We start from the raw sequence: 13,642 nt of genomic DNA, 5'->3' as shown, positions 1-13,642 counted from the left end.
CCAGCCCCACCCCTCAGCTTTAGAACATAGGTACAATGGGTCAGAATTCTTCAAGCCAGACTGTTCTGTCCCTGGATAGCTGCCGTAGTCCCACCAACTCACAAAGGGCATTGAGGGGTGAAGACACCATGTCTGAGAGGTGAGTTGAGGGCTAGAGGGGGCAAAGAGCAAAGACCTCACTGGACCCGAGAGGCCCAGGCAGAGAGGGGAGCTGAGTGCTGGCAGGCCCTGGGTGGATTTGGGCATTCCCATGGTCCGTGGTTGCACCTTCCTGGGAGTAGTTTTCAGTCTGCAGACTTGCCCTGAACAATCCAGTCCAGCCCACGGCTCTGTGGAATGGATGCATCTCTCTCCTCATTCCTCACTCACAACTCTAGACCTTCACTGCATGGTGGATGGGGCAGTACTCTTCCTTACAAAGGACTCAATGCTTCCAGACTCCCCTCCTCTCAGAAACACCCAGCCTAGGCTGTTGACTTCCCAGACTCTCTTTGCTGATCCATCAAAACCTGAAGACCTTTATCCTAGCCCTCCAAGCCAGGCCCGTGCCCACTCATTCCCCAGTGGCCCCTTACTTCGTTGAAGTCCACTTTGACACCATGAAGAGCATCAGTCCCTCTGGAACCCCAAGTTCACAGTCCCCCAAAGGCAGCAACTCTGTCCCCCGTGCCCAGTCCCCTCTGTGGTGCTGTTGAGGCACACAACCATTGCACTCTCTCTAGAGCTTACCAACGCCTCTGGGAGGCCTCCCATGTGACTCTGGAAGAGGTGCTGGAGAAAGAGCCGTCTCTGCTGGAACCCGTGCCCAGCCAGGAGCGGCACAACTTCCAGTACAGGCTCTCGGTGCACTACTTGTACTACCTGGGGCTGCTGCGCCGCTTTGACATGGCCTACGACCAGATGGTACAGCCACAGAAGCGCCGGCTGCTGCGTCGCCTGTTAGACGGCGTGGCGGGCCGTGTGCTGGAGCTCAAGGATGAGCTGGTGCGAGTAGACCTGTGCGAGACCCACTGCCTGGACCGAGTGTTGCAGGATCTCAAGCTGACCCCAGTGCGTAGGCAGCCACCTGAGTGGGGCTGGGGTTTGGAGGGTTGGGCCTGTGCAGTCATAGGTTGGGAACTGGGCGGGCCTTGACCTGAGGCAGTTCTATTAGGGAGCAGGGTGATGAGGGTTGAGGTTTAGAGTCCCAGGAGCTGGGGGGCTTTTGAAGAGTTGGCCTCCTAGTCTGTCTGAGAAGACCTGGGAACCTCAGGGGATAGATGAGGAGGAGGGTCTTGTGGAGGCTTGCTTCTCAGAGTGTGGTCCCTGGTCATCACCTAGGAGCTTGTTGGAAACGCAGAGTCTATCTCAGCCCTGCTCAATCTGCCCTTGTTTCTCGAAACATCCCAGGAGAACTGTGAGCACAGCCAAGTTCTAGAGGTTTCAGAGCACAGTGCTGGGCACTCTCCAGTCCTGTTTCATCAAGGCCAGGATTCAGTCCTTGCTCATAGTCAAAGAGTCTCAAGATTTCCCCAGCTAGCTCCCAGTAGACTTGGGGGTGAGGTGGGGAAGAGGGGTCCCCAAGATCCCACGTTCTTATGTAGGAGTCAGGATGAGAAAGGCACTAGCAAATCTTTCCTATAGATCCAGAGGCACAGCTGGATTTGGTAACCCCAGAATTCCTCTCAGTCGGGTGTGGGGCAGGATAAGAAAGGGGTGACTCCGGTCATAAACCAGAGTCCCTAAGTTTCCCGTCCCAGGCCTCCAGGTGGGAGGGGAACGGTGTCAAGGGATACAGGCGTGGCTGGAAACCCAGCAGAGGGCCAGAGGGCCTGGGTTTCTAATTCCTGACCCTCCTTCTCCACGTATCGTGCTAAAGGCAGACCTGGAGGTCCCCATCCCCAAGTACTTTCAGCTGGAGCAGTCCAGCGCTATGAAGGCACGACAGCGGATGCTGGCCCAGATCCTGAGCAGACTGGAGCCACTGATTGCCCAAGAGGTAATGTTGCTAGAGTCACATAGGCCAGCACCCGAGTCCTGGAAGCCTTAACAAAGTAGGTAGGTTCAGCTTTGTGCCCTCCACTGGCTAATTAGACAAGTTCATAGTGAAGAGCAGAGAAAGACGTACTCATTGTGGCCACCTTGGGAAGAGGCACAAAGAAGTGACTCCAAGTTCATCTTCAGGGTCATAACATGAGGTTCAGGTTTACATAGAGGACCAGAAATATGCATCACTAAGTAGTCCCCTCAAAGGCCCACCCAGCACGGTTGTCTGCGTCTTTCCTGCGCGGTGGGCTAACAATTGTCACGACTCTGAAGTGTCTTTTTCTGGGACACAAGCTCACCCTCTGGCTGGCAGCAGGCTTCCAGCACTTTCCTTCTTCCCCCATGATCTTCCTGGGGGAAATTCCAATTCCTTGGGGTTCGTTTTGTCTCAGTCACCTGACAGTGAAAGAGAGGGACACAGATGCCTCTTCTGAACATCTTCATTCCTGCCAGATGTTTACTGTAGGTGAGGGACACCCTTCAAGAGTCCTCCTACACCTCTTTCCCCAGGACAGACAGGCCTTGCCCTATCCTATTCCCACTTCAGAGTGCTCCTTGGCAATCCCCAGCCTCCTCCAAGGCTGCTCTTGTATTCCCTGGAACCCTCCAACACCTTACAGGACAGATCTCCAGCACTTAGGACTGTGACCCCAGCGCATCCTCGGTGACCGATCTCTCGGCTGCCCACCCTGGGTACCAGCGTTTCCTCATGGCTTCCTCTTCTTTTGTCACTCTTATGGTCAGAGTTTTCGAGGAATGGGCCGGACCGAGGCCCTAATTCTAGTGCAAAGTGCTGAGCGGGCCAGGCAGGGCCGACTGCGAGCCACCTTCATGCGAGAGATTCGGAAAGAGGAGGAACGGGATAAGAGGATTCGGGAGAATGGGCGGCAGAAATTCAGTCAGGACCAGGGAGCCATTGTCATACAGAAGGTAACCCTGGGTGGCAGAAAGAGGACCAGGGTAGACTCCTCTCTCCCAGTAAGAGCTGGCTGGGCTCAGTAATTAATCCCAGGAATGAAGGAAGGTGCCTCAAGTCTGTGGTCCACAGCTTGATGCCAGACCCGGGACCTTAATCTATCAATGAGGCCAAGCACAAAGGTGTCTTGGGATGGCTATGCCCAGCACCTAGGAGAGCACACTGGTCCACTCTGTACCTAGGCCCTAGAGAGGTTCTCTCTCATCTCTAGCCCAGTTCCCTTAGATCAAAACTGCTGGGAGGGGCTAGAGAGGTTAAGAGCCCCGGCTGTTCTTGCAGAGGAGCTCAGTTTGGTTCTTAGCACCCACATGGTAGCTCACAATCATCTGTAAGTCCAGTTCTAGGGCATCCACCACCCTCCTTTCTCCAATCCAACCCTAACCTCCTGGGCCAAGACTTTAGGAGACATCAGTTAGCAAGAGGCACCCCTGTTGCTCCCCGCTAGGCCTGAGGTCACATGGCCTGGAGAGCATCTGGGTGACATGTGTCCCCAACCCAGGTATGGAAGGGTTACCTGCAGAGGAAACGCATTGAGCAGGATCGGCGCATGGAGATGGAGTTCATTGGCATGGTGAGCCCTCCCTGGCCCAACCAGGGCTCTTTCTTCCCCATCTCCATTCTCTGCACCCCTGTCATAGGGTCCACTGAGGACTCTTTCTAAGAAGCCTAAGGACAGGGAACTCACTGGGCTTGTCCACTCGGCCCCCTTCTAGAGCATCCCATAGGATCTCAGATGTGGGGTGGGGGCAGGAAAATGATGGCACAGAGCATCCTGGACCGTGCATCCCTGACCTAGCTGAGAGGAGAGGCTGCAGGGATGGGTCCAGCAGGAGTACCCCATGGTATTCCTCAGGTCTCTTTTAGTCTCAGGGAACCACTGGAAGCCATGTTGGGGTAGGAATACACCCCTAAACAGGACTTGTGAGGTCACAGGCCTCCCACTTGCTCTGGGGGCCCAGATGAGCTTCTCTGCTCTACTGAGTGATTGCACATGGGGGCAGGTACTGGAAGGGGCTGAGACCCTTGTACGGTCCACGTGTGCACGTGTGTGTGTGTGTCCAGCTGGAGTGAGCAGCCCCATTCTCTTAAAGTGTCCTCCGCTCTCAAACCCTTCCCTCATCCAGCCAGTCTCTGTTGAAGGCCTTGACTGGGCGAGGGTCACACTCTGGGGAGAGGAGCTTTGCCCTGGATAGGTCCTGTGGAGACCCGGCTGGCAGAGGGGTTGGGGGCGAGGCCAGAGGGACTAGAAGAATGCGGGCTGGATGACTACTAAGGGGGCTGCTGTGTATGAGTAGAGGTCAAAGACTTGCTAAGAGGCTGCAGAATGGGACCCCCCCAGGAGGGAGAGCAGGGGTGGGGGCAACAGTAGTGGGTGAGGAATGAGCATGGCCGCCCGGGCCCATCAACAGTGTGAGCTCAGCGTTTTCAGTAATTGTCTCTGCGCAGAGTGATATTTAAAATACATTTGGGAGCCAATGAGGCGGGAAAGTGGCTGTGGGAGCGGCTGCCAACTCGGCCGCCGGGCGGGGCGTGCGTGGGGGCTGGGGCCCCAGGCTCACGGGGGAGGGTTGCCGGGCGGGGGGCAGCCTGGATGCATCTAGCAAACTCATTACCAGGGTAATTTACACAGACAAATTTCGGCTCCAAACACAATTTCTCCTGATGCAGGCATACCCGTTGTTCCGTGAGGGCATGGGCCCTAGAGTTGGGCGAATGTGTGGGTGTGTTGGGGGCTGAGTGAGGGCAGGTGTGTGTGTGTGTCTAAACGCGGGGGCTGGGCCATCCCATGTAAAATCCTGAGCCCCCTGCCCTCTCTCCACTTCCCCTAGCTCCCCTCGCCCGACCAGACAGCACGCCTGAGCATCCTTAGCCAGGCCTTCCTGGGGGATGAGTCCCGGAGGATCCGGCAGGTAGAAAAGGAAGAGGAATTCCAGGATGCCATAGGGAAGACCCACGATTCTCTCACAGAGACCGAGGGACCTGACATGAAGGAGAAGATGAAGGATCAAATCCGACAGTGGTTTATTGAGTGCCAGTCAGTGTCCACAGCCGCAGCTGACCCAACCTTCTATACCTCATCCCTCCTCACTCCATTGTCCCTAGAACAGCTCCCGCCTCCTCATGCCCCAACCTGTTCTCTCTAGTGAGACTGTCCCCCTTTGCATCAACTCTCACTTCTTCCTAAGACCCCGAGCCCCACGATAAGGACCATCTCCACACCTGCCTTCCCATTTCCCTGAGAGAAGAGAGGTACCAGAGGTACCTCTCCTGTAGGGAGAGGACTGTGAATGGCCCTTTCCATTCTAGGCCTCCTATGCTTTCTACATCCCCAATCTCTTTCCCTTTATCCATTTGTCCTTCCTCCCATCTAGCCAACTGCTCCCTCTGTGCACCTATTCATTTATCCATCAGTCTATTCAGTTAATCCTCTACCCATCCATCCCTCCACCCACCCATCTATCTACCCACTCATCTCTCTCTAACTACACTGTACCCACTCAGTGCCCTTACTGGTCGGTTCCCTGATTATCCAGACGAGGCTTCGGGTGGATCCTACCTGATCTTTGCAGACAAGACTCCAGAGCAGGTACTCTTGACATGGGGACAGGCTCAGCCTGGGGTTAAAGACAACAGTGAATGTGAGCTGAGGATGTGGCAATGGAGGGGAAGGGTCAGCCTTAACCGAGATAGCTGTGGCCAGAGCAAAGATGAATGGCTAAAGAGACTGCATGGGACTAAAGGCAGCCATGGCCCTGAAGAGCGAGGGAGGTCTGGTGAGACCACTGACGCTCCAAAGTCACACGGGCCTGGAGAGGGCAGCAGCTCCAATGAGAATTGTCCTCCTCAGCTTCTTTTTCTTGTCTGACACCCACCCCAGAGTGCCATCTCTGCACACTCAACTCTCCCTACCTTGGCCGTTTCCCCAGGCTGTGAGGATCCAGGTCTGCCCGTGCCAAGCTTTGGGTTTCTTCCAGTTTTGTTTGTTTTTTTTGAGACAGGGTTTCACTGTGTAGCCCAGGCTGGCCTCGAACTCACAGAGATCCGCCTGGCTCTGCCTCCTGAGTGCTGGGATTAAAGGCGTGCGCCACCACCACCGCTCGGCTGGGTTCTCCCACTTCTGTGGGATCCTCTCCGTCTCCAGAACACCGCTTGTTGTTGGATCCAGGTGAGAATAGAACTGGAGATGCAGGCCCAGGAGAGCAAGAAGAAGGAACAAGAGAAGGGTAAGGACAAAGAGAAGGAAAAAAAAGAGAAGAAAAAGAAAACCAAGGACGAAAAGGCCAAAAAGGTTAGCCCTGCAGAGGAGCCGGTGGGCGGGGAGGGAGAGCCTGAGGCATCACTGTAGACAGCTCCCAGGAAGGATCTCCCAGCTGCCTGTAGGCACAGGTCAGGAGGCGAGCTCGGTCTCACGTTTCCATACTAGGAACCAGATGTGACGTTCAAAGTGTTGCCATCCAAATTCATCCCTGTGATTAATGCTGGCCACGAGGAATACACAAGTAAGAAGGGAGTGGTCTGGGGTGTGTTGAGCCTGGGGATGGAGAAAGTAGTATCTGCCATAGGTGTGACACTGGCGGATGAAAGGCGAGATGTTAAAGGAGGGTGTGATGGTTGCCTGGGTGGGAATGTTACTGATTTTCTTCTGAATTCTGGAGTCCAGCAGTTAAGCCTAGGGCACCCAGCAAGAACAGGAGGCTAGCTATCACACACACACACACACACACACACACACACACACACACACACACACACACGGTCTTTTTAAAATGTGGTCAGGTTTGTGGAAGAGTCGCTATGACAACAAACACCCCAGCCAGAACTTTGACTCTGAGACCCTCCGGGAAGAGAAAAGGAAGGAAGTGGAGCTGGAGATCCGGGCACAGGTGTGCACACAGCCTGAGGCTTCCCTCAGCTGCTACCTTCTGTCCACCTCTGGAATGCCTAGCCACTTCCGACCCTTCCCCACCCATGCCCTCCAGTTCCCCAGCCTGGGCATCTAGCCAATCCTCTGTGAACCTCTGTTCTCTGCACACAGGCCAGGTTCTACCTGCTGTCCCATCACCCACACTGTCCCTGGCTTCCCCAGGGTCCCCTTTCCCCTCAGGGGCCAGTAAAGATGTGAGGGCAGGAGGAGGGGCCCAGAACCATGGTCAGATTGGGCATGGTGCTGAGCATGCCCCACCCCCAACCTTGTGACTGGACCACCAGGGCTGTCTGCTGGGAGGGATATGTCATCCTCCAGTCCCATCCTTGGTAGGGTCCTGGCTTCCAGCAGCCCACATAAAACCTACAGCGGCTTAGGTTACAGAGATTTATTTGTAAAGGGTGGATTTGCGGCTCTAACTCTGGTGGACTCCATCCCATGTTAATGGCTGGCGGGGGTGGCTTCTCACGTCATGGAGAACAAGACGCGGTTTGAGATCCGGTGTGGACAGGAGCAATGGCGGGAAGGAGAGCTTCTGACTCTGCGGTGGGAAAGCCCTGGCGGCTGCCGACTCCCTTCCTCCCCACCTGGACTTTCTCCTGAGGTTCCTCTTCCTCCCCTCCCACTTCTCCCCCGTCTGCCCACTACACACCCTGCCATGTCCCCAGGTGGACGAGCTGATGCGACAGGAACTGAAGAATTTGCGTCTGGCTGTGGACAAGGAGGAGGGCAGGCCCCTGAAGACTCCCAAAGCAGATAAGGGTCCAGGGCTGGGGAGCGGAGGGCCCGGGGGTGAGGAGGAATAAAAAGCAGTGACCTGTATATTCATTGCCCACCAGAAAAAAGCTGCGAAGAAAAGTGGGAAGAAGAGGAAGGAGAAAGATCTGACCCCGGACAGGTAGTGGATCCTGCTGCCCATGCCTTGCACTGTGTTGGGGAGGCGGTCCAGGATAGAATGCCTGATTTCTGGGCTTGGGTCTGTTGCTGTGTGACATTAGAGAAGTTACTTCACCTCGCTGAACCCCTAACCTTGTCCACCAAGTGCCTTTAAAAATGAAAACACCTCTGGGTGGTGATGGCACAAGCTTTAATCCCAGCACTCTGGAGGCAGAGGCAGGCAGATCTCTGAGTTCGAGGCCAGCCTGGTCTACAGAGTGAGTTCCAGGATAGCCAGGGCTACACAGAGAAACTCTGTCTTGAAAAACAAAACAACAACAAAAAAGTCGGACGTGGTTGTTGCCTGCTTTTGAATCAGGGGATGAGGTGTGTGGGGGGAAGACAAGAGGATCCCTGAAGCTATTGGCTAGCTAGTCAAGCAAAAGTGATAGGCTCTCAGTGAACTGAGAGCCCCTGTCTCAAAGAGTAAACGTAGGATCAAGCAATCCGGGAAAGGCAACCTGGTGTTGGCCTCTGACTTCAGCATGCATGCACACGCACATGCTTGTGTGCACACACCCACACTTGCACGTTTGCGTGCCAAATGTACATCACACACACACACACACACACACACACACACACACACACACACACTGACAACACGGAACAACACGTGGGGTTTATAATCATCATACATGTTATCCCTCCAACCTTTGCTTGGCTCCGTCCTTGCCATCTGTGCCGCTGTTAACCACCCTGGGGGGACTGAAGGACCTGCCCAAAGCCCTTCTCCCCACTAATGCCAATTCCCCGAGGACCACGACTCACAAGGACATTCTCACCCTACACTTGGCTTGGGAAGAGGGAAAGAGGGTTGCACTGAACCCAAATTTCAAATGGTGGACATGAAAGGCTGGTGGGCATTTGTCACAGGAGGCGTGGGCTCCTGCCACATTCCCCAGGGCACCCAATGTGGAGTACCTGTCCCTTGACACCGTGGCCAGGACCCCATCTTCTGATTCTGGCTGTCCAGAAGCTCTGTTGACATTTCCGATCACAGAATGTTACCAGGGGACCCCTTGTCCCCTCTTCTTGAGCCAAAGCCCCTCCCCCACCTCCACCTTCCTTTTCCCTCGTCCTCTCTCACTGTCTGTGAGGTCCCCCTGCACCTCTCTCCCCCAGGACTGTGGACTCGTTGTTTGAAGAGCTTGTTGTCATCGGCCTTATAAAGAAGAGTGTGCTGGTGACACTGAATGACTACATTGGTGAGCCCCTCCCCCCATGGAGGCCTCCTGACCCTTGCCCCCTCCTGATGCCGCTCCTCCAGCAGATCTCTCCTCCAGACACCCACAGCAGTGCCATTCATCAGGTGGTCCCTCCCTCTCCCCACAGGTGACTGCCTCTATCTTGGGTCCACGCTAACATTGGCAAACAAGATGCCCATGCCTTCCCTGTTTGATATACGACAGAACATGGCCTTGTACGGGGTTCTTCGGCTGGGTGAGAACCTCAGGGGAGTGAAAAGCCAGGGCTGGGGAGGACCAGGAAAGCATGGCTGAACGGGGTATGCAAGCTTGATTCTCCCTAGCCTTAGTGGGTATAGGACTCCCGACTGTCACAGATATTTCTGCAGTTACACTCAGATTAGACCACCCCAGAGATCAAGTGCGTCCATGACTTGCTCAACCCCAAGTGACACCCTGTAGTCAGTCTCGTTTTTTCAGAAGAGCATCCCTGAGAGCTTGTTAAATGCCAGAGACCAGGAGCTTTCCAAACCAGTGTGTCATGTGCCTTTCAACGCCACCCACCATAATCCTGGGGTGGAAATGTATGGTGTGGAAACAGCAGCGGTCCCTCCTGGCCTCACACTCAGTTCCCTACGGCGGGGGTTGCTAAGTAGGCTGCTGCTGCAGTCTGGGGGGAGCTGCTCAAGTATTGGGGGAGGTAGCACAGCCCACACCTGCATCTCACACTCTCAGCCCCAGGCCTAGGCAGAACTCAAGGGTCTTCTACAGCCTACTGCCCAGTTTTGGTCCATGGCCTGCCCCAGCCCTCTCTACTTCCTCCCAGGCTCCCACGACATACATTCCATGGCTCCCCATGTCCGCTCCATCCTCCTGGTGGGACCCTCTGGCATGGGGAAGAAGATGTTGGTCCATGCAGTATGCACAGAAACCGGTGCCAACCTGTTTGACCTGTCACCTGGCAACGTGATGGGCAAATACCCTGGAAAGAATGGGGCACAACTGCTGGTGCACACTGTCTTCAAGGTCTGCAGCCTTGTGGGCAAGGGTGACTTCTCAGGGTGGAAAGAGCCGCAGGGTGGGTTTTCTGAGCGCTTTAGGGATGACCTATATAGCTCTGAGATACAGGGGCCTGAGCCGATGTCTTCCCAGCAACCCCTGCAGGAGCCTGGGTTCCCCTGCAGTCCTTATGCTGGGGATGTGGGAGGACATGAAGGCAGAGGAGAGCAAATGGGAGCTAGAGGCTGCAAGGTCAGCTGCTGGGGTCTGCCCCTTGCCCAGGGTCAGCTGCTAGGTTCTGCCCCTTGCTCAGGGATGCCTGACACCTGGTTTCTACGCTCCAAACTATCCAGGTGGCCCGGGTCTACCAGCCCTCTGTCATCTGGATTGGAAATACTGAGAAAACCTTCTATAAGAAGATCCCAAAGGAAGAGAGGAGGGTGAGGAGTGTGGGCAGAAAGGGCTGTGAGGGACAACCAGAGCCTGGGGCGAGGCTGGAAATCCCACTCAAGTCATTGAAAATGAAACTGACATCTGGCTCACGGTCTCCGTTCTTGTCATGCCTGCTTCAGAAGGCCTGTGACACTCAGAGCTGATGCCATGTGCTCTGAGAACAGGGCTCTCACAGGCCCAGGCACCATGCCTCAACCCTATAACCTTCTCTCCTTGGAGCAGTTGGACCCAAAGAGAATAAAGAAGGACCTCATGAAGGCCACTAAACTGCTGAGTCCTGGTGACCGTGTGATGTTGATAGGCACTACTGACCGGCCGCAGCTAGCGGAGTTGAAGGGGCTGTGCCGATTCTATGAGCGCATCCTCTTCATGCCTCGGCCCGATTATGCTTCTCGTTATGGTGAGGCCAGGAGTGGAACCCAGGGACCCCGACCCTTCTGAGCCCCTGCCCTCTCCCCATCCCCCACTGCTGCTTTGAGCCTCAGCTCTAGCACCAAATGATAGGTCTGGAAAGACCATATGCTAGCAGCCAGGCTCACTGGCTCCTGACCTCCGTGTCATGGACACTGGGTATGTAACTAGAACATCATCCCTACCTCTCCAGGTCCCACACCTTCCTGCTCTCCGGGGGGCTCAGAGCTGCTTAGATACAGCCAGAGCTGTCTGTGGGCGTGGCTTTTCTGTTGCTCTCTGACCTTTACATCCCACCCTCTCCTCTGCCTGCAGTGCTCTGGAAGCGCATGATAGAGAACCGGGGAACACAGCTGACCCAGAGTCTGGACGTCAGTGCCCTGGCTCGGGTGTCTGATGGCTACACACCTGGTCACATTTTACAAGTCATCCAGTCAGTGCTGACTGAGCGGCGGATCCTTCAACTGTCCAAGAAGCCACTGGTTGCCTCCGAGTTTGTGAGCCACCTGGCGAGGCTGGATCCAGTATACAGGGAAGAGGAGGAATCCCTGAAGGTGAAAGTGCCAGGGCAGGGTCAGTGGGCTCAGCAGTGCCAGCCTGGAGTCAGCCCTCTGCATGCCTGGGGTTCCTCCCATTGTGGCCCTGTTGCCAGGAGATGGTCAGGGTAAATGAACTTGGGCTTCTGCTGGGAAAGGGACTAGTAATACCAAGGAAGGGACCAAGGTGTAGGAGCCTGAGCAAAAAAGCTGGAGAGTGCCACCTGGGCTGCCTGCTCTAGCTGTCACTGGATTTGATGACCATCCCTGGAGGCAGGTTGACATTAGGAGTCACAGAGGCCTGTGGGGATAGAGGGACATGCACCTCTCAAGAATGGCTGACACTGTGGCCTGAAGTACCTACTGGAAACTAGGAGAAGCCCCTGCTGTGACGGGGCACCCGCCCCCCCCCCCAAAAAACCTGGGGGATGATGGAAGAAAATTACCAGGGGAAAGGAGGGTTTGCATCCAGTGGACTCAATCCCTGCTTCTCTGCCACCCCAGGAATGGTATTTCAAGACTCCACTGGGAAGAAAGAATATGAAATTTAGCAAGGACCAACAGGAGGCTGAGGAGGCCAGACTGGCAAAGGAGAAGAAGAAGAGGAAGTGATGGTGGACCTGTGGGACGTGCTGTGGTGAATGGCTGGGGCCTCCAGGGCCAAGGGGAGGGACAGACACATAAAGGCCCAGGTGGCTCCTGAGGGCTTTCTTCTCTTGGTCACCACCTTCATGGCTTCCTGTTCCTGGGCCCCGCCCCCTACACCCCCCCCCCCCCTTCATCTAGCCCCTGCTCTGCCTGCCAGAGCCCCGCCTACCACACCTGTGGCTTTACCTTGTCATTTCCTGTGCTGGCTCTCCACTTCACTTGCTCAAGTTTCTTAGGGAGTGGGTGGAGAGGGGAGACCCAGGAAGGGAAGGACAGAAGCGAGAGGACCCAAAGGGAGAAATGCCAAGTCTAGAAGGGCGTTAGCCTTGCTCATAGCCCACTGGCGATCACTCCCCCTGGAACCTGTCTGAGCCTCAGTTTCCTTCTTTATAAAGTGAGGAGAGGTTGGACAGGACATCCTCTAAGGTTCTTCCCGATCTGGAACTCAGTTCTAGCCCAAGCATCTCCAGGGTGAGGGGGTGAAGGAGGTGAGGATGCTTGGGTGGGAGTGGAGGTGGCGCTGGAGAGGCAATGGTGGATCATAGAGAGGGGTAGAGGCAATGCCCTTTGAGTGGTCCTCCCCTCCATGATGGTGAATGGTTAATACTCACTGTCACCTTGGCAGGCAGGATCTAGGGTCACCTTGGACACAAATCTCTGGGTGTATCTGGGAGGAAGTTTGTAGATTGGGTTGATTGAGGTGGGAAGACGCACCCTGAATGTAGGTGGATCCATTTCATGGGTTGGGGTACTGAGTGAACGCAAAAGAGAAGATAAGCTGGGTGCTAGAATTTTCTACTCTGTGCTTCCCGATTGCGGAAGCACTGTGACCAGCTGCCTCCCGTTTCTGCTGCCCACCTGCCCAATATTATGGACTGTATCCCCCCGAACTGTGAGCCAGAATAAATCCTGCCTTCCTTAAGCTGTTTTTGTCAAGTTTGTTGTTGTTGTGTGGGGTTTTGTTGGTGGTGAAGGTTTTTTGTTTTTATTTTTGTTTTGTCATGGCAAGGAGAAAAGTAACTGTTACAACCTCTTTCCTACAAAGACCCCTCCTAGGGGGTAGGAAACTCAAGCGGTCAGCATTACCGTGTCAGCAAGGGCTAAAGAAGACACAGTTGCTTTCTCAGAAGGCAGACATGCCAACCTTGTACAGAAGGTATGAGAAAAGTCAGTCAGTGCCCATGGTGCCCAGCCAGTGTGAGCCAGACCAGGTGAGAGCACAGAGCCCGCAGCAGGCAGACTCCACAGAACCAAGCCCAAGAGCTTCCCTCCACTTTTCCTTTCTCCATTCTTTTGCTTTTTATTCCCGCCTTCCTCAACAAAAGCAGTCTGTCTTCTGGGCTGAATGGTCAGAGAGGTTCCCTATGTCACTTCCAGCTAAGACTTCTGTACAATTATGGAAGGGTAGAGATACCATGTAGGAGATGCTGGGAGACATCCAGGGAGTGAAGTTGGCACCTGAGATGGGCAGGGGAAGCTGATGCCTGGGATGTGTATGGGGGGCTGGTACCAAGATGGGAGGCCAGAACTTGAGCTGGATGGGAAG

The 13,642-nt window shown here is 55.0% G+C and overlaps 1 protein-coding gene and 1 long non-coding RNA gene across 2 annotated transcripts; one reads left to right on the top strand and one right to left on the bottom strand.

Annotated features, from left to right (window-relative positions):
• The first annotated feature begins 54 nt into the window (after positions 1-54).
• Positions 55-12,171, top strand: Iqca1l (IQ motif containing with AAA domain 1 like). The gene is made up of 19 exons (XM_059257731.1): positions 55-139; positions 723-1,050; positions 1,859-1,978; positions 2,770-2,955; positions 3,501-3,572; positions 4,831-5,036; positions 5,504-5,588; positions 6,168-6,290; positions 6,426-6,501; positions 6,779-6,885; positions 7,595-7,678; positions 7,766-7,824; positions 8,988-9,070; positions 9,198-9,305; positions 9,876-10,075; positions 10,402-10,488; positions 10,724-10,901; positions 11,228-11,466; positions 11,953-12,171. The coding sequence occupies exons 1-19, from the start codon at positions 129-131 to the stop codon at positions 12,058-12,060; spliced, it is 2,460 nt and encodes an 819-aa protein (XP_059113714.1). The 5' UTR covers positions 55-128; the 3' UTR covers positions 12,061-12,171.
• On the bottom strand, positions 2,126-2,970 carry LOC131906893 (uncharacterized). The gene is made up of 2 exons (XR_009378222.1): positions 2,714-2,970; positions 2,126-2,421 (listed from the first exon to the last, which is right to left on the bottom strand). It is a non-coding gene; the product is annotated as an uncharacterized LOC131906893 (long non-coding RNA).
• Positions 12,172-13,642: the final 1,471 nt, after the last annotated feature.

Source organism: Peromyscus eremicus, chromosome 3, assembly GCF_949786415.1.
Source record: "Peromyscus eremicus chromosome 3, PerEre_H2_v1, whole genome shotgun sequence".
NCBI lineage: Eukaryota > Metazoa > Chordata > Mammalia > Rodentia > Cricetidae > Peromyscus > Peromyscus eremicus.
Note: the sequence above shows the minus strand (reverse complement) of the source record. Positions and strands in the feature narration are given on the sequence as shown.